Consider the following 22,943-nt stretch of genomic DNA (forward strand, 5'->3'; position numbering starts at 1 on the left):
ATGTCAATCAATGTAGTTAAAATTATTTTAAATATGCATTTTTTTCTATGATTTAGCTTTATATGGCAATAAATGATCTCTTTGAAAGGGAAAGTAAATCACATCGTTGGTTCTGCAGTCACACTGCATCAAATTAAGTGAGTGACTCATCCTTACACATGATGATAAAGTCTAAATTCCACTGCAGTGAGTCAAATGTTACTGTAGTATATCAAGCACTGCATTGTGTTATGATCATAAATAAGAAGCCTTTACTTTTTTTATGGCACCCCATAAAATAAAATACAAGCCCAACCTAGAATGAACAGTAGCCCCAAAATATGACAAACCATGAACAGAATATAATTGAGTCAAAAATATAAATATGACTTTATTTCACAATCCCCCAAAAGATCAGACATCCATAAAAGAAATGCAAAATGTAGTCTCTTCTCAAGTCTAAAATGGATATAATCTTTTTTTTTTTTTGCCACATACAGTAATTCTGTTGCAAAATAAGCAAGAGCATCCAACATCTACACACAATACAGTAAAAACAATATAGTTCACATACGTATTTACACAGAATATTAACAAGTAAAAAGTTTTTTCCTCCCCAAGTTTTTTAATGCTGGTGATAGCTCGTAATTGATGGGGGGGAAAAAAAGATGTCATATTGTGACTGATACAATAAATCAAAACATGTTTTCATTTTCAAAGGGGTTTTCCTGTAAATCAACTGATTTCAAACATGCTTACATTCATTTCATTGTGTGTTTGTTGTTCCGGAAGACATTGGAACTGGACTATGATTTTCAACTAACTTTAAAAATACATCATGATCAAGTGTGTGTTGCAACAGCATTAAAACTACGTTTGTAGAGACTCCAATAGACTTTTTTTTTTCATTTTAAAAAGAGCACCATCCATATTGTATAAAACCAAGTTGAGTCAGTGAACTAACTTGTCCTATTAGCACCACGAAGAAATTACGGCACCAGCCGTGTGACATTTGTACAGAATTCGATCAAGAGTCCTTAAAATGACCATTTAAAATAAAATAAAATCAACTTATTTAGACTCCGTCATATGCTGTGAAGGAAGTGTGAAATTGTCTAAAATTGCTTAGATGGATGATGTTGTCAACATTTAAAAAACAAATTTGGTTAAGATGGCGAAAAATTGATGTTTGCACTGTACAGTACAAACTGGCAATATGTTGGCGTTTCAACAGGCATCAATCAAATGTACAACGAGTCAGAAAAAGTTCCAAAATCCTATTATCCCAACTCTGATAATTCCAATTTTCCAAGAAAGTGAACACATAAAATAAGTGCCAGTCATGATAAGCACTTTGTTGTAGACAAAAAAAATAATAATCATAATTGCTTTGAATGCTAAGTGTTAAAAAAAAAAGAAGCAAGAATACTGTAAAATAAAACTGTAAAATATATTCATATATAAAAATCCCTATCTGTACATACATAATTAGGTTTGGGACAATTTTTCAAGTGAGGCTTGAGAGAAAATGAAAAAAAAAAAAAAAGTGCTTCCAGACGACAAATCAGTTCCTTTCATGAACAACACAAACCAGGGGAGCAGATGCGTGAAGCCAGTTTGCTACGAAATCATCCCAAGTCAAATAAAAGTGTGATGTATAGCGTGTGCACAGTGAGAATGGCACTAAACTCGAAACAAAAGCAAGGTACCGCCCGTCATTCTGATTCTGAAGCAACAGGTTATCTTGCAGTAAACAGGCTTAACACCAGGAATTAAATAGAAATGATCAGAAATAAATAATCACCTTTTTTTTTGTTCTTTATCATGTGTATACATATATATTGTATGTATACTGTATATATAAAAGCAGTTGGAAAAAAACAACAACCTTATTTAAAATGCTTCAAAGCACCATCTCTTTTATAAACATAAAACTCACAGTTAAAGGGGGAAAAAAAAATCAGAGGAAGACGAGGGAGCACAAAGCGAGCCGGTTGAGTATTTATTCGATATCCTACAATGACTGTGCCATTAATTTTTTTTCCCTTACCAGAAAACGAGTACGAATTCAGAGCACGAGTAGAACACATTTCTATTCCAAATGTTGTTGTTTTTTTATCCCATTGCTACATGACATTTCTGCACATTCGTTTGACAACTTTGGCATACTACCGGCTTTAGTGTGGTGAACCTGTGTACTCGTTGACATCCGTTCTCTTTTAATATGGAAAGTTGTGTAAAATTGTCCATATTTGGTAACAACCATCAGGTAGTACTAGTGGCACGAGTAGGAATAATCATTTAATAAAAATTCTATTGAGACACAGTCATTCTGCTACCGTGCTTGTCTTACGAGTGAGCACAAGAAAAAAACAAAACATTCATCTTAATATTAAGGATGTATCATAAATACTCAAGCGGCTTTTTGTAGAGCGTGATTAATAAATGACAAGCAGTCTCAAGTTGATTGAGGTAAGGCATAAATAAGCACAGTGTGTGTGTGTGTGTGTTGCCTAAGTCCAGCTGTTGTAAGGACCTGTCACTTGTGTGAGTGCGTAAGGGGACACGGTGATGACCCCGTCTCTCGGTAGCGTCCACGTTTGCCGCGTGGGGATGTCCCTGGTCTTCCACGCATCGTGCCCGTCTAACCCCGCCCCCTCCTTGGTCTCCCCTCCTAACCCGCTCCCACCTTCCTCCATCCTCAGTCTTTCTTCTTCCTCCTCCTCCTCCCTCTCCCGCTCCCTCTTGGCCATCTTGGCGTCCCACATGGCCATCCCGTGGCCCGGCTCGTTGAGGGACTTGTGCTGGTAGAAGACCAGGGAGATGCGCGTGGGGTGACGGCGGTCGGGTTTGAGGATAGGCGTGGTGGCGTGCAGCTCCCGCCGCGCGCACTCGATGAGGATGGAGCCATGCGAGGGCGCCACCGCCACGCCGCCGATGTCGTGGTCCAGGAAGTTGTGCTCGCTGTCCGACCACACCTCCTCTTGCTTCACTTCTTCCTCAAAGCCGTGGAGTCCGTTCAGCCTGCTGTAGAGACCCTCGGAGGTAGGTTGAGGGGAGAAGGAGGAAGACGGAGGGGCGCTCCCGCTAGTCGAGGGTCTCCGCGGAGGGGAGAGCATCTCGCCGGGCTCGCTTTTAAAAGTACGAGGGAAGCCGGCGGGGTAGCCGTTCATCGCCTCGCCGGTGCTCGGATACGGCGGGACCGAGCGGTTGGGTCCGAACGGGAAGCCGGGCTGGTGGTGGTGTTGGTGGTTGGGGGACACGAGGTCCCTCTGTTGGTGGTAGTTGCTGGTGCTTGGACTGTAAGTGCTGGCCTGGCACCGGTCCACGTTGGCGGGGCGAGGTGATGCTTTGTTGTAAAGGGCATGTTGCTCTGTTATGAAAACAGAAAAAGAATTTCATTTGAAATCATTTTTTTTGTTTCTAAATACGGTGGACCTCGGATTCAACGGAGAGAACATCGTGTGGATAAATACACCAACGTGGCGGCCATGTTAGGAGGGGCGCCTGTGCTAGCAAAGGTCTTGCAATGCATGGACATTAGCTTCTCTCTTCTTCTCTCTCAGTGTCACCTCCTTTCTCTCTTTCTCTCTCTTCTTGTTCTGTCCCTGCTTCCTTCTGTCTCTCCTTCCTCTCTTGACTGACTAGGACCTGCCTCACTGTCATCAGGAATCGCCTGCAGGCCAGGAGGATAATGTCAACATTTGAAATATTATGATCAAAGTAATATCATGGAGAAACACAACCAACGCATGAATTCATTTCGAATTGTTTCTCAAAGGGGAACAGATCGGCATCCCGGAAAGAACGATGCTGGATCGTGACTGGACTCACCACCTTTGGTGGGGGTTTCTCGCTTGACTTTAGCTGGAGTGAGAGGGCTCAAGCCGAGCTTCTTCTCCAGTTTCTCGGCTTGAGCTTTCAAACGAGCTTCTTGCCTCATCTTGCGAGCTGACTTCACCGGCTCGGCTAACAGACGCACCTGACAAGGAGCGGAAAAAAAAGAAGGATCCGATTCACGTTCCGTTCCATACCACGGCCACGAGAGGATTCGCTCTCTGTTTACCTCTCTCGGGAAAGATGACAGAACCTGAAGGGCACCGGTTTGGATCTTGGCCCACTGTCCTTCCACACGACCAAACTCATCTCTGTCGGTGATCTTGTAGAGCGGAAGAACGTGGAGTTGCTCGTCTTCCGGTATATTCCGAACCGCGCGGTTATCTTCCTTTGTTAAAGTGCAAACCTGAATGCAAAAAATATGAAGAAGAAACCGAACGTCACCAAGCGAAATAATGAGCTGTATCACGGACTGACTTTTGGTTTTGTTTGTTTCAGTCTGCATGGTACAAAATAACCATCTTACCACAGTGCTGCCGTTATTCATGTTGTGGTTATCCTTATGAGCGTGGGCGCAGAAGTCCACACAAGCGGTGACTCCCGAAAAAGGACGTCCCTTCCTCCAGCCGAGCCGGCAAGAGTCACCCTTCTCCTCTTGCTCCACCTAGAAAAGAAATGCGGGAATGACTGTCTACTCCGAGGGTTAACGAAGAGTAAATATCGGGCATGAATTGTGAAATGTTTCTTACCTGGTTCTGGAAGGCTTCAGGAGCGAGGCACTTGTACAGTGGTGCGAGGTCAGTGGCGAGACTCTGAAGGTTTTTCTCTACCTTCTCCTCCTAAAAGTCATAATCGTATATATATATATATTTTTTTAGATTTTACTTGTCCAAAAAGTACACAGAGTCAAACCGCTCTGTAATATTTTTGGGTTGACATCATATCCCCCAAATCGTGATCATTTTGGTGATGATGATCCCTTACCTGCTGCGGGTAGTCACCAAGCAAGCGAAATTTGCGTGGCACTTTGCTACGGGCGAACTTGCAGCCGTTGAAGTACATACTCCACGAGCAGCCGAAGGAGAAGGACGCCCCGCAGGTATCCGGGTCCAACCCCTGACAGGCGCAGGTCCGACTGCGGAGGGGGAAACAAAGGGTATTGAATACCTCAAATCTTACGCGGTTACGGAGTCATCATCGCTTACTCTTCATTAAGGGCGCAACGTCGACTGGTGGGCGAGCCGTATTTGAAGAGGGTCTCCGTGAGCTCCTGGTAGAGGTGGTCCGCCACGGCCCTCGGGATTCCCTCCCACGCCAGGATGAGGATGACCAGCACGGCGGTGTCGCAGTAGTGCCCCGGCCTCTGCCGCACTAAACACAACAGCTTCTCCTCCTCGCTGCCTCGCCGGACCACCTGTCAAACACGATTATGACATCAGAGGACGTATCTGAGAAGATACTACATATCATTTTATATTCACAAGTGGTTGTCACTTACCCATTTTGCAATTGGGCATCCCTGGGAGCTTTTTCCTTCTTTTCCAGTGTAGACAACAACTTCCAACCGGACTGCATTTCCCTTGGCGCCATATCTGTGATGCAAAGAGACATTACATTAGGGACACCTAAGGACTTTGATTTGGAATGTTAATCATAAAATGAAAAGAAATGACTATGTGTGTATGTGGTGTGGCCTCAGAAAACAAACTCACTGCAGCTCAGCTTCTGTCTCAGCATTATGCAATCATGTGGTTTTGGCTCTTTGCCCTAAGCGGCAACCTTAAAGATGACGTGACCGAAATGAAAACATGTCTGACATCCCCGAACTAATGAAGGCTGCCGTTTTACACAGTGGTTACATCACACTTGTCCCGTCTCAACATGTTGCCTGTGTGTGTGTGCGTATATCTAAATATAGATATTTATATACGTGCCTGTGTGTCAGGTGCACATGCTAAGCGTGTTTCTTCTTAATGGCAAACTCCTTGGCGGTGACCTTGCCGCATTCCACCAAGCCCGTACTTGACACGCTCAGCGTGTTTGGTGGTGAAACACACCCCACAGAAATCCAGCTAAATAATAACAATGATCACAGCAGCACTAACTACTACTACTACTACTAGTAGTACTTGCAACAGCAGTAGTAGTAATATGGATGTATTCGGTATCCTACAAATTTGATGAATTATAAACTAGGGCTTAATAAATGCTTAAATGGCTTTCAAGATTTATTCAACAAGCGACTAATGTGTTGAATTATGAATGAAAACTTGCACACTGAGTAAAAACTTATATTAATACTCAATTCCCATGACTTGTCTAAGTACAAATAATGTAGTAGTAATTGGGACTTAGAGTCAAAATCAAACTAATGAGTACTTTGTTAAATGCTAAAATGGCTTTTCAATAGTAGTGGCAAATGGCGGTACTCTACCTGGTCTCCATCAGTTCCCTCACTGCTGCAACACTGGGTCCTGCACCAAGATGAGTGTAGTAAGGACCTTCTTCCTTTTCAATGATTTGGTCTGTGAGAGGGGAAAGGGACAAAACTGAAAAACAATTCAATCGATCATACAGAAGTGAGCCAGAGTCAGGATTCAAGCCCAGAACTTAGTTACTTCTTTTGAAGTGCACCAAGAATGCAGAAGCTAAAGGTTCAACTCTCTGCTGGCGTCAACTCACCCACACATTGACAGCAAGGAAGGTCAGACAGCTTTTTGGAGGGCGTGTTGAGCAGATTCTTTGTCGGGGTGTCCAGAAAAGCCATGGGCGACTCCAGGAAGCAGTTGACGCTGTGCTTGGATGGAGTCGACTCGGCCGAGTGGCCCGCGTCTCCGTCGGCGGATGTAGACAAGATGGTGACAGGCCCCGACCTCTCCAGCTTGTAGTAGCTTTGCTGGCTTGGAGGCGGAGACTGTCGAGCACCAAAGAGGCCGGCGTCGGCCGGACCAGGGTCGGCGGCGTGGCCGAGGTGCGTCGCCCCGGGATTAGCACCGTACTGCAGCCCTTCGCGGGGCTGCGCTACCTGAGTTGACAAACACCTCTCCTGCCCCGGTCCTACGGCAGGATTGTGTTGGTGGAGTGGGTTGTGCACATATGACAAATGCTGGTTCTCTGGGCCCGGGCTCTGGTTGGTCCTGTAGTGGTGAGTCTCAGTACTGTGACGGAGGAGCTGCTTTGCTTCCTCCTGGGCTTCAGCCAGGTATCTCTTCAGGTCAATCTGGGCCTGAGGAAGGAACAGATTCCTCCTATGAGGGGGACCCGATTTGCCAGGCACAGGAGTTTTCTTGCCTCTGCTTCGATGAGCCGCATCTCCATTTGCCATGCGTTTTGAGAGAGGGGTCCGGCGGTTGATTCCTTCCTGTGGTCCCTCGTTACTCTTCTTCTTCCTGGGTTTTGAAGGGGTTGTTTTAGCTTTCTTTACGGGGGTCTTTTTCTGACCAGGGGATAACTGCGAGTGGTAGTTGTATCTGATCGCTGACACGGGAGTCCCCTTTACGTGATTGGCCCCGGGGAGTTGGCTCTGACGGGATTGGATGATGAAAGCCAAGTTGGCCAATTGGGCGGCCACCTCCTCCTCGTCTCGGTTCCTCATCTTCGGTCTCTCGCGGTCCTCCCAAAAGTGACGCTCGTGGTCTTTACCCAGTTTCGCGCTGCTCGGATCCGAGTTGTCGTATTCTGACTTGATGACGCGGGAACCGAAGCTTTGGTACGTCCTCCTGCAGGGTGCTCCGTTGCCCCGTTCAGTCGGCCTCGTGCCCTGACACCGCTGGATGACGTTACCGTGTCTGGCCACGGGTGGGCGTATCACCGACGTCTGGTGAACCGCTGAGCTAATGACCGAAACTTTGTTGTAGCGAATTTCTGCTGTGGGTTTGGCTTCTTGCGTTGAGGTTGCTTGCGGGGTGACCGCAGAAGGTTCACACTTTCGTTCGGTTTTAATAAACATCGGGGTGTGGTGAGGTATAGCTGCCAGTTGAGTTAAGGCCTCAATGGCGATAGCCTGGTCAAAACTAAGATTCCTCTTCTCTGCCAAAGACTGAACGCTTGGTAACAGATCATTTGAAGGCGGTTCGCTTTTGATCGTCTGGGGAGTCTTCGGTAGGTTCCCCCGAGAGTGACAAAAGTCATTCCTCAAGTCCTCGGACTCTCCCTTGATGAAATGCAAATCCGGCGGTTCGGTTTTGATGGACCGAAGAGCGGAAGGACGCGAGCTGAAGAGTTTCTCCTGTAGCCCTCGTCTCTCCGTGACGGACAGACAAACCACCGCCGCTAAGGTGGACAACGGGTCTTCGCAGACATCATCTTTGTCGCTAAATTGCGCGGCGATTGCTTCTTCATCCTCTTCCAGTTTGATCCTCTTCAACGGGGCCGACGTGTCGGGAGTCTTGGGTCCGTTTTGAGAGGGGATACTGGCGATTATGCTCCGTTGAGGCTCTAAGGCCATCTTAGCGTGACAGCCACCGGTCACATTAGCACCGTTAGGTTGAGTTGGGTTTTCCGAAATTCCGTTGTGGAAATTCACAGAAGAGCGTACGTGTTGTTGATGAAGTGCAATGTTGCTAAGCTGCAGCCCGAGCTCTCGCTGAATAAGTGCCGGGCGTCCGCCGAGGTCCAGGTTGCGTCGAAGTGTGCCGGGAGGAGTTTTTGTATGTCGTATATGGCCTTCCTCCTCCTCGTCCTCCTCTGCCGCCGTGTGGGTGACATCCATCTGTGCCTCCCCTTTGCCATTGAACGACCCACTTTCTGGAACCACCTGCTACACAAGGAGAAAATAAGAAAGTGATGACTCAACGTGGTGTGGTGGTATGCGTGACTCAACATCATTCAAAAACACAACACACCTCCTCTCAGCGTGGTGAGGGTATCTGCCGCCTCCACCATCAAGATGCTTGAAAATATTGTGGCAAACAAAGAATCTAACCATGAGCCAACCAAACACTCACGTTCAAGGTTTCAATGGAGGCGCCAGACAAAGACTCATGACTCAATAAGTGAGAGTGGAGCCAATGTGGGTTTGCAGTGAGCAGGTGAAAGTATGGGGAATACAAAAATCCAAATTTGCATCTGTTTGAAGTAAGAAGAGATATTTGAACAAACCATCTGACACAGAGTAATTCAGTGTTACACTGGATTTCTGTTTCATCTCAGTCTGTAAGAATATCATGGAACTCTTTTAGTAGAACGTTACTACAGAATGGAATAGTCCATCTGATTTATTTTCAATTTGGAAAATGTGTTGAAAAAATGGATATGAAGTTTTTTTGTTTCATTGTGTGAAGCAACATGAGATCTGACGGGAGAGCGTAGTTTCTTTCGATTCACATGGAAGAAACGCCTCGCAAACTCTATCAGCGTCTAACAGACTCGTCAAGCACGATCATCAGTGTCACCGGACCACAATGAGTCAACTGACCAGACAATAAACTGTTGCGGCTGTTAAGTATTCACGGTGCAAGTAACCAGTGCAAAAAAAAAGGCCTCTTTTTGCCATTATTATCATTATTTTTAGGTTAAATGAGTCACTTTTCAAGGGCTTTCCCGCAATCCTTGTTTTGGCAATAACACGACAGACGTCTCTCTGAAATCAACGGGTAGTGACTTGGTGCGGTATACTCAAAAGTGGTGCCTCAAGTGGTGGAAATATTTCAGTAAATGAGACCAGACTTGCAAAATATGCAAGACTATCCTCAAATATGACAAAGACAACGAGTGCTGAGCTGCATCAAAAGCGCAACGACATCCTGGACTGGACAACAATGGGTCCGAGTTTAAAGAGAGGAAGAGGTCAGTGGAGTGGGAAAAATAAAAAGTTTCCATGTTTGAGCGAGGCTGGGAAAATAGCATGTTTTTGGACTCTTTTTATTCCTTGAGGAAAAGGGCATGAAAAGCAGGAACCAAAGCTGAGAGAGTTGACTATAAGCATTCAACATTGACTGTATTCCAGGATATGTGTCGTACAACGACGTACTCACAACATGGACTTTACATGAGCCTCATTAAAAAAGGTCAAATAGGTTTAACATAAGTTAAATAAATTAATGAAGAAATCTGTATTATGTTTTGTTTGTAGTTTTAGTTTAATACAAGGATTTGTAAGAAGTCCTGTTAATTTGGTGTGTTTGGATTTGCGGTCACTTGTTTGGCTAACAGGAAGTCCGTGTTCAGAGAACAGGAAGTCACAAAGTGACAGATAGCAGGGAAGCTAATTATACAGATTTCTTTGTTCCTTGCAATATGGCTGAAACCATTTGGCAGTGAGTGTTTTTTTTAGACATTCAGGTATGATACATTAAAGAATCTTTAGTTACATTAATTAATGCATTTGCTAAACTAAGATTAGCGTTCCGATTTAATTTAACATAGACTTTAGCATTTAAGCTAGCATTAAGATATGCTTGTAGGTCAGCGTGTTCAGCTGTAAATCATCTTGTGATGGATGATGTATATTTATTCTGTTGTAGTTTCCTGAATTAAAGAATGAAAAGGAAACTTTAGCTTTTTATTTGGGATCTGCTGAGCAGGCTACAGAAAATCAAGCTACCCTCATTGTTCACTTTTCATTCTAATTCAGCCCGATTCAATTTGGAAGATGAGAATTTTTTAAATATGTTTATTATTTTTAGGTTTAAATATATGTTCCCTCCAGTAGCTGATGCAACTGTAATCCTGGGATAACCTTTGGAAGCGGATGAGGAAAAAATGGGCAACACACAGGATAGTGCTTAGTTAATGGAAGGGGTATTTAGGGGTGGACGTGTGTGTGTGTGTGTGGCGGGGGGGAGTCCGCCTGTCACAAAAAACTGCTTTCAATGACAAAGCACCGCTGGCCTTCTTCCAACCCTGCACCAGACGCACGCGTTGGCCTCTCTGTATGCTATGCATCTTTGTGTCCGACATTCAAAGCTCACATCAAAGTGCAGCCTTTGCTTTTTATTCTTCTCCATTTGGCCTTTCAATTAAAAAAAAAAAAAATGAATGAAAATATTTCTGATTTCAGGATGCGAGATACAGACTCCGGTGGGTCACTTGGGGGGGGATGCTGTCTTTGTGTCTGCCTCGGGTCGCCTCCAGTCACATGTAAGAAAGTGAAGCCATTTAATTTTGCTATCCGTCTTAAGCTTAGTATGCTCTTTGTCCTAACTAGTAGAACAACCGGGTCACAATAATAGAATGACTAGCTCTTTGGTGTCTTTTGGAAAAGTCCTCTGCTCGTCCAAGCGTTTACTGTTGACTAAACACTTGAGTAGTTTTGGAGCGAAAGCTTCACGCACGCTTAGAGACGAACCCTAGCAACAGCGGTGTCACAGACACTTGAATCCTAACAAACCTGTCTCTCCGGGCGACGCGTCTCCGGGGAGGTCTGAAGTACTTCTCCGCTTCTACTCGCAAATAAACACGCATCACGGTATGTGAGAGTTGATTTTATTCAACGCTAAAGAAAGCATGTTCCCCTTTCCTGACTGAGAGTTGAGGTAGTCGCGGTTTCTCTTCTTTCCGCACGTGAGACTTTTTTTTTTTTTCATTCATTCGAGAGCGTTTCCTGCCTGAGTGATACATTTTTAAAACGACAAAAAAAAAAGACAATGATAAAACTTTAAAGCGACCGCGTGGGTGAGAAAGAGAGGGCCGAATAGTATTACCATAGGTGTAGCCTGACAAATGATCCGTTAGGATTACAAAAACATGCTGAGCTGGTCAAAAAAACAGCAGGTGCACAAGTACAACGGCTCTCTTGAAAGTAACGCAAAATGACACTGGACAACAACAACAAAAAAATAATTATTCCTCCAAACAAAGCACCGGCCGGTACGAGGACCTTTAAACCCACCTGGAAACGACAAGCCAAACACCCTCAAGGTCCTCAGCCTGAATCAAAACCAGCTTCCAAATAAAGCACTCCAATCAGCTAAATCCGAGGGATGAGCTTCACTGCAGCTAGACCACTAAGTCACACACACACACAGCCAGTTCTTTTTTTTTTTTTTAACCTTATCCGCCCTGGGAGGAAGCCCCTCTGTTTTCAGCATCACCCCCCCCCCCCTCTTTTCTTCACACACTAAAAGGTATTGGTGGCCATCTTGCTTTGCTTCAAAAGACAAGCGACAGTAACAGAACACTGGGCAAGCTTCTGGATGACATGACAAGGGGTGACTGTGGTAGCCAGACACGGCCACAGCTGAAGGTTACACACACATGTACACACACACACGTACACACACAAACACACACGAGATGCCTTTCCCAAGGGGCAGACAGGGGGCTCATCAGCCAATAGCGTGAGGACCTTAGCGGTTTGTAAATTATCTTCCATGCCTAGACTCTCCTAAACAAAGGATCCCCTATGTGGGCTTTTCACTCGAGCACTATGCGCAGGGATCGGAGGCAAGCTGTGGAATGGACGGCGTGCACACGCTGGATCTGGCGCTGAGGACAACAACTCTGTGACTGGGAGAGATTAACCCCTAAGGCACCACCCCGGTGCTACTCAAAAAACTGAACTCAAGCTTTAGACGAGATGAGGCATGGCAGAGGTTTTCCTCGGTCCGTTGTCGGGAAAATGAAGGCTCAGAGTTGATTTGGACTCAAGTGATATGGAGACAAACAGGAATAGAATCACCGTGTTGCTGTGCTGACTTCTGATTGGCTTCTTTTAAATTCACCTGTTCATTGATTTGACTGGGAAATTACCCGCCGAGTCATTCGACGATCCGACAAGACGGCACCGTAGAGAAAAATAATTCTTCAGCACCAATTTGATGCTAAGGAACTATGTCGAGGTGACAAACGGTGGAGCCTGAAGCCTAACTAGAAAAATAACTCGATGAATCGGTTCCGGTTATCGTTACTTTGGAGTGTGAATCAGTGTCAAGAAGTTCTGTCTGAAGGCTTTGTTACACAGCACATTCCTCGCTCTCACATGACTGTGACACTGACCTCCTCTCCCGGGAAAACAACTTCCCCTAACTCAAGTCATGTGATCTCTGATACGAAGTGTTTTATGATCGGTTAGATCCCGTTTATTTGTGGTTGCCGCAGACGATTTGCGATAGAGGATGCTAAACACAAAGGCGAGGAACTAGAAAGCACGAGACAATGAAACAAACAAAAAAAACAAAAAACGATGTGAGTGAGTTTAAAGGCATCCGTGAGGTAAGAGGGTCATACCGGTACAACATCACAGGAAACTCAAGCATGCGGCTGTGCGTAACACTTCGGCGAAGCCGCCTCAGCTGAGCGTTTCATCGAGGAGGAAAACAATACGTAACACACACAGAGGAAATGATAGCGCTCTACTGAGCGCAGTAGAGGAAACAGCCCGACTTGGAAATCAGTCAATGTACGGCATTATAATGCTCGCTAATCAGGCTTGAAGTGTAAAACCTGTAGGTGATGAGGATAAATGGTGATAATATCAGAAACGGTTGTCCGGAGATAATCGCAATCTTGCAATCTGAGTGTTTATCTAAAAAAATAAAATTACTAATGCTGTCTCGTGTTAGATCCGGATGAGCTGCAATAAAAGCGGGAACTGTTACAGCTTGTCGAACAGGTTTGACAACGGCGGAAAAACTACTAACTGCACACAAAGACAAACAAGAACTGTGATGATTGGCTACCAAGGCCAAATTGTGAAATGTTATTGTATGCGCAATACAACGGCAAAGGAAATGAAATCCTTCTTAGTTTATAGTAAGTTGCACTATAGTCGTGTCTCAAATCATCTTACTCTATTGAAATGAATAGGATTGGCATTAATCCATTTCAAAAACAGCAACAAAAAAAAAGAGAAAAGTTCAATCAAATTTCTTAGTAAGAAGAAAAATATTCAGTGCATAAATATATAAAAAAAAAGCCTGAAGCATTCTTGAATATTTTAGTGGCGAGATGAAGGAAACTCGTGATCTAAATTAAGAAAAGGCTGAATGGTATCAATCAAATGCTTCATCTTGAGTGACTCAAAAAAAAAAAACTTTCAAGTCAAAAATAAACTTTCCCCTCCTTCCTTGCTTTGCGAAATGAAAGTGTTTGCTCGATTAACACAGATTATTTTTAGCCTCAAATGTGTGCTTTCCTGTTTGCTTGCGGTTGTCGCCACTCGCTAGCCAATGAGAAGCACGTTGACATTAGCTGCGGCATTAATGACAACCGTTGGCAACGGTCACGTTTTACTGGGCCGGGCTCCAGTGGGGTTCGGCCCGCCAGATGTTTAGGGATAGTTAGCGACTGTTGAGCCGCTCGCGTGTAATGCATTTGAAGGTGATTAATGTCCAAACTACTTCTTCGTAACAAGAGCCAGGCTGCTTGTTTGAGACAGAAACATGTGGCAAGTTTAAAAGCTAAAAATGAAACATACGAGACATTGTCCCCTATAGTTTATAATTCTTCCAGTGATGACAATGTTAAGAAATATAAGCCTCTATTTGCTAATCCTACTTGTGAAGGGCACGGAAAAGGTGAACGCCAGTTGAGTTTACGCAAATGAACGCATTGACCCAGAGACACACAAAAACACACATGCGCAAACTATGCAGGCAGGCAACTCCCCCAACCCCCCCCCCCGGGGCCCTCGTGGCTGCTCGCGAGTCGAGTGGAAAAAGGCTTTTGGGGTTTGTGTTATGGTGAGTCAGCACATGCGCACACGTGTATTTAAAGGATGGATGAGAAATAAAACTTGCACGATAAATGACATGAGATTTTTGGTTGAGTATATCATGAGCTAAATGCTAACATCGTAGTAATAAGAGCATTTCCCTTTTTTCATGACAGTAGTGACTGTGATGGGAAAGGAGAGCCACAAATAGCACTTTATTCTAAGGTATCGAGTACAGAAACTGCCAATACCAGCCACCGATACCTGTGGCACAAAAAATATATATATTAAGTCCTCCTCAGCAGTAGTTGGCGCTATACTGTTGACCTGATGGCAGATTATAATCGGAAAGTTCCCTTTTTTTTTTATTCTGTGTTAAATTTACATTAAAAGTATTGGAAGTATCGGTACTTGGTATCGGTGGGTAAATGCGCAAACATGCAAAAGCTTGTTCCGTATCCATCTGCACAGTCATTGTCTATTTATTGTTGTTGTTTTTTTTTTTTATTGAAGAAAGCATTTTCACTTAGCGTTAATGGCTTCGGCCGCATCGGAGCGGCCGTCGTGACGTCTCGGGTTGCCGACTCAGCAGTCCATCTGTCTCATGTTTACTGGGCTCTGGCAGAAGAACTGAGAGTCCCATAAAAGAGACATTTCCTCTTCATCTGCTCTTTTCTGGGCTCAAGGAGCAAGCAGTGCGGCTGTTACTTGCATGTGTATACCTTGCAGAGCTCATTTCCAACTAATTGGCTTGGATTGGGTTGAAAGGAAACCGTTGGGTTGCTGTAATGAACTAGTCTGAGGTAGACTCATAGCGGGTTGGCTCGGCGCTAACTTTGGCAGCCTCCCTGACACTTGAGCGGGCAAGGCGGGCTCGCCGTCTGTCCCACATGCTTCGGCGATGAATGGAGCACACGTGCGTCCTTCAGCTGATTGAGAAAGCACCCGTGCACGGCGAGACCTTGACGCGAGCGTTGCAGTCCCTTTCCTCGAAATTTCGCCGATTATTGGCTAGGATAATCGATTGTAAATAAATCAATACAATTATAACAGATTCTAGTTTGGCCTAATTACCTGGACGCAGGTTACCGAGTTCAGAGTCTTACAGAGCGATAGTGGTGCGTGTCCGCCGTTTATCTCTGGCTAAGCCTCATTATGACCCTGAGTATACGCCGTCAGAGTAGGCAGGCGGGGTCAAAGGTGGGCGGCAGACAATGAGGTCGCCGTGGCAACCGTCGGAGCTGAAGACCTCCGAAGGCACAGAGTGGGGGGAAGCGCCGTGACAGGCGCGTCTGCTCGGAAACAAATCACTCTTGCTTTACATTAAGCAGGCTCCCGTTTTGGAAACAATAGACCAAGTGGCTTGCTGTACGATAAAACTGTGCGTGAATGCTAACGTGAAAATATTCACATATGAATAAAAACACTTGGATGTCCTTGACATATTACTGGTAAGGAAAATTGATGAGAAATTCAAATTCTTTTGATCATCGATGAATCGTTACAATCGCACATCCCCCCAAAGCGCCGCCTCTCTCTCTCTCTCTCTCTCTCTTTCTCTCTCTCTCTCTCTGGCGGATGTGCAAGTTGTTTTCATGATACACGTGTTCTCTCAGCTGGGTTACTATTTCGCTGCTGAACGCACCGCCGCAGTGAATGAAAAAAAAAAAAAAGTGGGATTGGATGATGTGTGAGAGATTAATGAGTCGGCAGGGAGGAGCTGGGCTGAGCTCATTGGAGGCTAAAGCAGGTTATGGAAAGCTCAGTTGAAGTCCTGCGGGATGCAAATGAGGCAAGGGTGGGACGTAATGAAGAAGAAATACTTTGCTGGTGATTTTTTGGGACGAAAACGGATTTGGAAATGTATCGTTACATCAGGAAAAATGGTGGTGATTTTCAAAGGGGGAAGCTTGAAACAGTAAAGGGAGAAATATTTGTTCTTCCTGCATCTGTACAAAAAAAGGACATTTTTGGAATATTTTCATCGTTGTGTATTTTGCGTCACTTCAGGCTCACAGCACACACGAAGGCCACGGGTATCGTTTTGCATAGGAGGGCAATGTTAGCGATATCAACTGTCTATTGGTCAGCCATTAAAAAACATTAGGACTAGGAAATATCGATTTACCATCGCGCTTGTCCTCATTAATCTGATGGGTGAGTTCTATCCTAGATGAGTGTGAGCCAATCACAGAAGACGTAACGTTTCGCCAAACAACATTCGCACACAATTTAGTATCTTCAAATCATCCGAAACCAGAACACAAAAAGTCCAGATCCAAAAACCTTAGAACTGTGAAGCAGACATGCAAACCACTTAACCACCATGCTGCCCCATATAAGGACTTTTTTTTTATGCACTATGAAAGGCAGCATTTAGCGTGTGGTGCTAATGTGCATGTGTGTGTGCCTTGAGGGCCAAGGCCCAGCCTTCTCTTCAATGCCCAACGCAAGGCGAGGCCATGAGGGACTCATCAAGCAAGCCTGAGTGAAACCAGATCTTTATTTGAAAAAGGGGAAACCTCCTCTACAACACTGCTCGCACAAAACAAAGAATTTTTTTTGCTGGCCAAAATGTTCCCAGTGTGTTTTCAACTACCTTTCGATGAGCCTTTTATGATTATGATTATTTTTAGACGGGACCAAAACAAACCGCTCACTATATTGCGGAAAACAGGAACAGTCGTAGACAAGCCACTACAAGCTCAACTTGGCCTCTGCCCTTTTTCACAATCCTGTGGAAGAGACGTTTGGCAGGAAGGGTGTGTGAGCTTGATCAGCAAGAGTGGCCAGCGAGTATCTAGCAACATACGTTATTGCTACATAATTATACACGCTACGTGCGGTTGTAATCTCACCCTCGGCTCGACTACTTGGGAAACCCGTATAAACTGCGAACGACAATATCACAGTCTCGTGTTATGTTTATATTATAAAGCGGTAATGGTCCAAATTTTCTTGTGTTGTTTTCATTTAAGTGGTGTCGCATCCATTTGCGCTAACGTATGATTTAGGCTACATGCGAGCTAATGAGTAGCCTTATATAAAAGCGGTTTGTTTGCAGGAATTACTTTACGAACTAAATACAATTGTTGAAGTAATGATGTTTCATGAATCTGGCGTTGGTCTCCATTTACACAGTGGAATAGCGTTAGCGCATCTGCCTCGCAGTTCGCAGGTTTGAACCTCAGCTCCGGGACGTATGGGTTTTCTTTCAGTTCTTTGTTTTAGGGTTCAGTTCTGCAGCACTTGACAGTTAAGATAGTTCAAATGTAACGACCAATTATTCAACTACTGCCTCATCACTCCATGATTGACTTCCCATTCGGATCTTGAGAAAGTCCTAGAGATGAGTGCCGATGTCACGGACGAACCAGTTTGCTCTGAATTCTAACAGCCAGTTTACATTTACCAGCCACCATGCACACGTGTGTGTGCATATGTGTGTATAGATAAACAACACCCAGTGAGCCTTAAAGCCACACAAGCCCACACTGACCCACATTTTGGGACCTTCCTAATGATACGTCTGCAGACTCTTGCCTCCTGTGCTCGGTAATGGCGCACAAAGGTCTCCTCTGAGTGATTCTGCAGGTGTTATATAACAGTCACTCCTAATCTGCCTATGCCTCTGCCACGGGGAGGGCGACTCAGTTAATACACACACACACACACACACACCACATGGACCCTCGCTCTCGGTTTCTCCCTCCCCCCAGCCGCATGGACACCATTGTGCGACGCACATGGTGTACGGCGTGGCTCCGACAACTCATACCACTGAATGAGGACAATAGCGCCGGGCCAAATTCGTCGCGTGTCGTAATAAAAGACTTGGCACAACGCCGGCTGGCCCAGAGGTAGGGAGAAACGTCCCCCGAACAAGTTAGAGAGTAACACAATTTTGACCCATTAGCCGCATTAGCAAACAGCTGCTCTGTGACACATGATAAACACAAAGCATGATTTGGGTTGACCCACCGTGTTGTGTTTGGAGGGAGCGCAAGAAATGTACGAAAAGGTGCTGGTGACTAGCAGGTTTGACTCATAGTTCTGAGGTTATGGGTTCATATGTCAGGTCAAAATGATTAAACCATAAGAAGCTTACGTTGTCTAGTTGGACTATTCATCCATTATTTCATTAGCATATATCGTCATTTAGTTGCCAGGTGAGCTGGAGGGGTTTACAGTTGACCAAAAAACCATTGATACTTAGAATCGCACAAGAAAATTTCAAGAAATTTGGAGTCTTCTATGAACTCAACATCCACGTCTTTGGAATGTGGAAGGAAACCCCTCGCAGGAATGCCGGAACCGAAATCTGAACCCACAACCTCAAAAACCATGACTCGCGCTAAACATGAGACGCTATGAGTTACGATCTACTTGGATGAATTTCACCAAAACAATGAGAAATTACGGCACCATGTTCAAACATTTCAGAAGGAAACCTAACCGACCATTCATAGTCCAGATCTCAAGCACACACAGATAACAGGCACATTACTCCAACCACGTGCTGAGCGGCTGCCGGTCATGAAAACAAAGAAGGCATCATTCGGCATACTCAATTTAGTCACACACGCATTCACATGGGATGTCTATTCTCCACGCCCCTCCCCCCAACGCACAAATATTTCGCAGGAAGGCTGCACCACATCTAGGGAATCTCAGTGTACCACTAAAAACATTCCGTTTTTACTCAGGGCAGGACTGGACTTTAGGAGTGTTTGTCTAAAATAAACAATAAAACAACTGACCTGTGCGGCAGGGAGAGCGAGCAACGTCGACGGCCTCCTCCTCTTCAGTTCCACACACTTCCTCAATTTACAGATCTGATGACCGGTGCTACGGTTGAGGCAGCAGCTGCACCGGCCGCAGCTGATGGTCCTCAGGCACGGTTCGCATCTCCCGCACCTGCTTCGCTTTCGCCTTTCCTTGCGGTGCTGTTGCTTCCAGGAGGTCGGGCGGCGTCCTCCCTCGCACCCCAACGATAACGACGGTACGGAAGATTCGCCGTAGCCTGACTCTGACTCTGTTTCCAAGGAAAAGGATGAGCGGGTACTCTCGGAGCTGCAGGAGAAAGCCGAGCTGCCGTCCAGAGAAGGGGTCGAGATCTTTGGTGGCAGGTCTACCTCGGGCGCAGCGACTACTACAATTCTATCCTCATTCAGAACCGGATTACACTCAGCCGGAGTCTCAACCTGACTGTGGTGGTCCGACAGTTCCGGAGAGGGCTTCGTATCTTTGGCTTGCGGAGCAGGAGGAGCAGGGTTCTCTAGGCTTTGCAATCGCTCCCAGAAGCTGCTAGCTTTCAGGCAGTCACTACGGATAATAACCGGGGTACTCCTCGCTACCGGGTTGGTATGTTGTGACGTAGAGGTCACTGGTACGGCAGAGGATCTCGGGACAGGAGTTTTAGCACCTTGAACGATAGTTTGCATGTCTGTCCAGGTTTCCCTTGGAACCTCTGGTTGGGATGACTCGGAGGGGTTGGGGGCTTTGGTGGAATTTGAGGTAGCTGTGTTTGGGACAATTAGCACCTTGTCAATTGACTGTTCTGGCAGTCCCTTGACGGACTGAGGTCTATCCGGAGGTTGCAAGAGAACTGAAGTACTCAGGAGGGACTCAGCAGAGTTGCTCTGTTTTGGTGGACCCTCACCATCAGCCGGCTCCTCGGCAACATCAGCCGTCTTTTGCTTAGCCTCATCCAAACTCTCAGACTTTTTCTCGGCCGCTATGTCCGGATTTATCTCGACCGTGTTGTCGGTCCTCGTCTCTCCCGAGATCACATCGTCATCTTTGACCTGACTGAGTTTATCTCCCGTGAAAGATGGGATCTGCAGTCCTTGTGAGACAGGAGAGACGATCCTCGTAGCAGCTAGTTCGCGAGGGCTATCTTGACTAGCGTCGTCACCAAAGTCCAGTTCTTCACTCGCAGGGGCTTCTGTCACAGCCTCACCGATTATGCTTGTCAGGTTGTCAAGCGGTACACAGTCCTCCAGGTTTTCATTGCACGGCGGTGAGTCCGCTTTGAGGGGGCTGCCCTCTTTAGCACCTTTAACATGAGCAGGCCCTTGAAAATCCGTTTTCAAAGAAACCGGAAGAAGTTGTTCGTGGTCTGCTTTCTCGAGGTCCTCATCAGTAGTTGGGTTGTTGTTGCTAGTCATTGACAGCCGGTTTCTGGTAGTAGCTCCTCCTCCCCTGGTCTTCCTCGCACCCCTGCACGATTTGGGTGGCATGAAGGAATCAGTTGACAGCTGCGCCCCTCTCGGAGACTTTCTTCGCCATAGGGTGTCGTCTAACTCTCTGTAGTGGTCAGGCACCTTGCTCAATCCTTTCAACCTCGTGGATCCTGTTACACTTAGGGCATGGCTAACTCTACCAGGGGATCCACCTAAGGAGCGGCGACCTATCCCTCGTCCTCGGGGGCTCCGGCCCGACTGCCCCTGTGGCCTGGCACTCGACCTTGTGGAGGCAGTTGTGACTTTCTGGAGACGCTCTGACACTCGTTCCCGGCCTTTATTTGAGTTGCTAGTTTGACGTTTGGAGCCGGCGACTTTTTGGCCATTTTTTCTCTGAGCAGGGGTTTGTCTCCTGCTGGATTTGGTGGGGGCTGGCATGGCTGAGGATATGGAGGTGATGGGTTTTTGCAGCCAGCATGGAAGCCAGATTTGGAACAAGATTCTATCTAAAATCCACCTCTATTGTTTTGATTTGGCTGTGGAAGCTGGTGGTGCATGACCTATGAAGACAAAATGAACAGGTGATAAAAACACTAAAGAAGATCCAAGAGCCATTCCGTTTTAAAATCTCATTTGCAAGTCTCTCATTTGGAAATGTCCAAGAAGGAATGGGCAAAAAAAAGCTGCGAACGAAAAAAAAAAAATGCTATAATAAAATATAATTGGCTCCAGGAGAAATTTCCCCATCGTTTTCATAGCATTGTAAAACATATTCTGGAGAAAATGACTTACTCTGTGTATCACTACACTACCGGTTATGAGCTAGGTCACTGAATAAATTTAGACACCACTGTATTTGGATGTTTGGTGTAGTTACTTTAAGTATTACTTTATCATCCTAGATTATGATGATCTGCTTTAACGGACCACCTAAGAAAATGTGGTGAGCCAAACTTGGCCCTAGGCCTTTAGTTTGGACACCTGTGATTTTGTTTCTTCTGTGACCCTAACATAAATGTTGTCGGAATGTGGGAGGAAGTCAGAACACTGCACTGGGAGAACACAGGAAGGCCGGATTCAAACCCAGAACCTCAGAGATGTGAGGCAAGATAGTCGAAGCAATCATCCAGGGAGAATAATATTTTACATTTATTATCAACAACGAGTTAAAAAAAAAAAAGAAGAAGACGCAAAACATGTCTGGGGTGAATATTTGGCCACGCCTGACTTGTCTGGTGTCAAACGATTGTCAAAAAACGTCGAGTCAAAGATAGATAAGAATTATAAGTTGTTCCAAAAGACAAACACTAGCGCTTCCTCCTTGGCGTGAGCAGTTTAAAGGGCAAACACGTTGCCGAGTGGAGCTCAAGGCCAGATCCTGCTGTCGAATGTGCTTATTACAACCTTATAAACGTCCCCCGCGTCCCCCTGACTCCAATTTTTTTTTTTTGCACTTGACCGCCCGCGTTTAAAGCCCCTATTGGGGGAAAGGGGAGGGGGGGGGGGCGAAGACAAAACGCCACTTTCACACGGTTCTGACGCTCGTGTGGATTTATTTACGTGTTTTTGACGCAGAAAATTCTTGACATACCAGAGAGAGGGCCACTTGCGCCGTCTGAAGTGCTAATAATACTCCACGGAGACAGCCAGACCTTGTATGCGTTTTCCCCTCCTCGGCAAATTTAGCCCACCGCTGCTGATGGCGAGTCGGTCGGCTGCTGGGCTCCCCACACCGACGCGCTCATGACAGGCGTGCGGGCGGGCGGGCGGGCAGGCGGGGGCCCAGGTGGCCACGTCGCCGAGCGGTTTGCTCACTTGGCGTTGTCAAAACGTCAAATCCTCTTGTGTCACAACCTCCACCAGGGCAGCCCCGCTCGCTCGCTCGCTCGCTCTCCGCGCTCTTCACTCCCTCCTGCCAGACGCCAACAAGCTTCGGGTTCGGCTCCGGTAGAGCTCGTCGTCTCCGGGCTGGAAGGGGAGGCGCGAAAACCAGACACGGATGGCAGCTGTCAGTGGGGCCCGGATCGGAAGTGTGGACGTGTGCGACTGCATTTTCCCGCCACTCCTTCTTATCAAGTGTAAAAGGAAGACAAGTAAAAAAGGTTAAAGGAGAAAAATTTATTTTTTTGTGGGAATATATAGATAGGGTATAAATAATTCACTTTATGAGACCTATGTTGAATATTTTCAAGGGAAAAATAGTGTGTTAATGGAACATTAATCATACATGCTTACTGCATTTTTAGGTCATTTTCATCAAGTCACAATATTAAGCTTTAAATAGTATATACACACAAAAAGTCGGAGATACGTTTTAATTTGTAAAACATATCCTTCTGTACTCGCTA

At 45.7% G+C, this 22,943-nt stretch overlaps 1 protein-coding gene across 6 annotated transcripts; it reads right to left on the minus strand.

The window, feature by feature from the left end:
* Positions 1 to 355: 355 nt before the first annotated feature.
* tet1 (tet methylcytosine dioxygenase 1) lies at positions 356 to 22,597 on the minus strand. Of its 6 annotated transcripts, XR_015067365.1 has the most exons (13): positions 22,187 to 22,597; positions 19,171 to 21,155; positions 6,499 to 8,575; positions 6,251 to 6,341; positions 5,315 to 5,408; positions 5,022 to 5,230; positions 4,801 to 4,951; positions 4,566 to 4,655; positions 4,343 to 4,480; positions 4,046 to 4,222; positions 3,814 to 3,961; positions 3,552 to 3,655; positions 3,337 to 3,352 (listed from the first exon to the last, which is right to left on the minus strand). XR_015067365.1 is itself a non-coding variant. In XM_085921652.1 (12 exons), the coding sequence occupies exons 2-12, from the start codon at positions 21,031 to 21,033 to the stop codon at positions 2,493 to 2,495; spliced, it is 5,895 nt and encodes a 1,964-aa protein (XP_085777778.1). In that variant the 5' UTR covers positions 21,034 to 21,155; positions 22,187 to 22,597; the 3' UTR covers positions 356 to 2,492. The 6 variants fall into 6 exon arrangements, 5 of the variants coding, with proteins under 5 accessions (XP_085777778.1, XP_085777777.1, XP_085777776.1 ...); XM_085921652.1 differs by lacking the exon at positions 3,552 to 3,655 and having other exon boundaries at positions 356 to 3,352; positions 3,817 to 3,961; XM_085921651.1 differs by lacking the exon at positions 3,552 to 3,655 and having other exon boundaries at positions 356 to 3,352; positions 6,499 to 8,572; positions 22,187 to 22,595.
* Between the last annotated feature and the right edge of the window lie 346 nt (positions 22,598 to 22,943).

Source organism: Syngnathus leptorhynchus, chromosome 10, assembly GCF_054491065.1.
Source record: "Syngnathus leptorhynchus isolate UIUO chromosome 10, UIUO_Slep, whole genome shotgun sequence".
NCBI lineage: Eukaryota > Metazoa > Chordata > Actinopteri > Syngnathiformes > Syngnathidae > Syngnathus > Syngnathus leptorhynchus.

Coding starts and splice junctions, on each gene's coding strand:
- tet1 (XM_085921650.1), bottom strand. CDS start 21,033: ATGCCAGCCCCCACCAAATCCAGCAGGAGACAAACCCCTGCTCAGAGA. Junction 4,481..4,565: donor CTGAAGCCTTCCAGAACCAG/GTAAGAAACATT, acceptor TTTCTTTTCTAG/GTGGAGCAAGAGGAGAAGGG. Junction 3,962..4,045: donor TGTCATCTTTCCCGAGAGAG/GTAAACAGAGAG, acceptor GCTCCTTGTCAG/GTGCGTCTGTTAGCCGAGCC.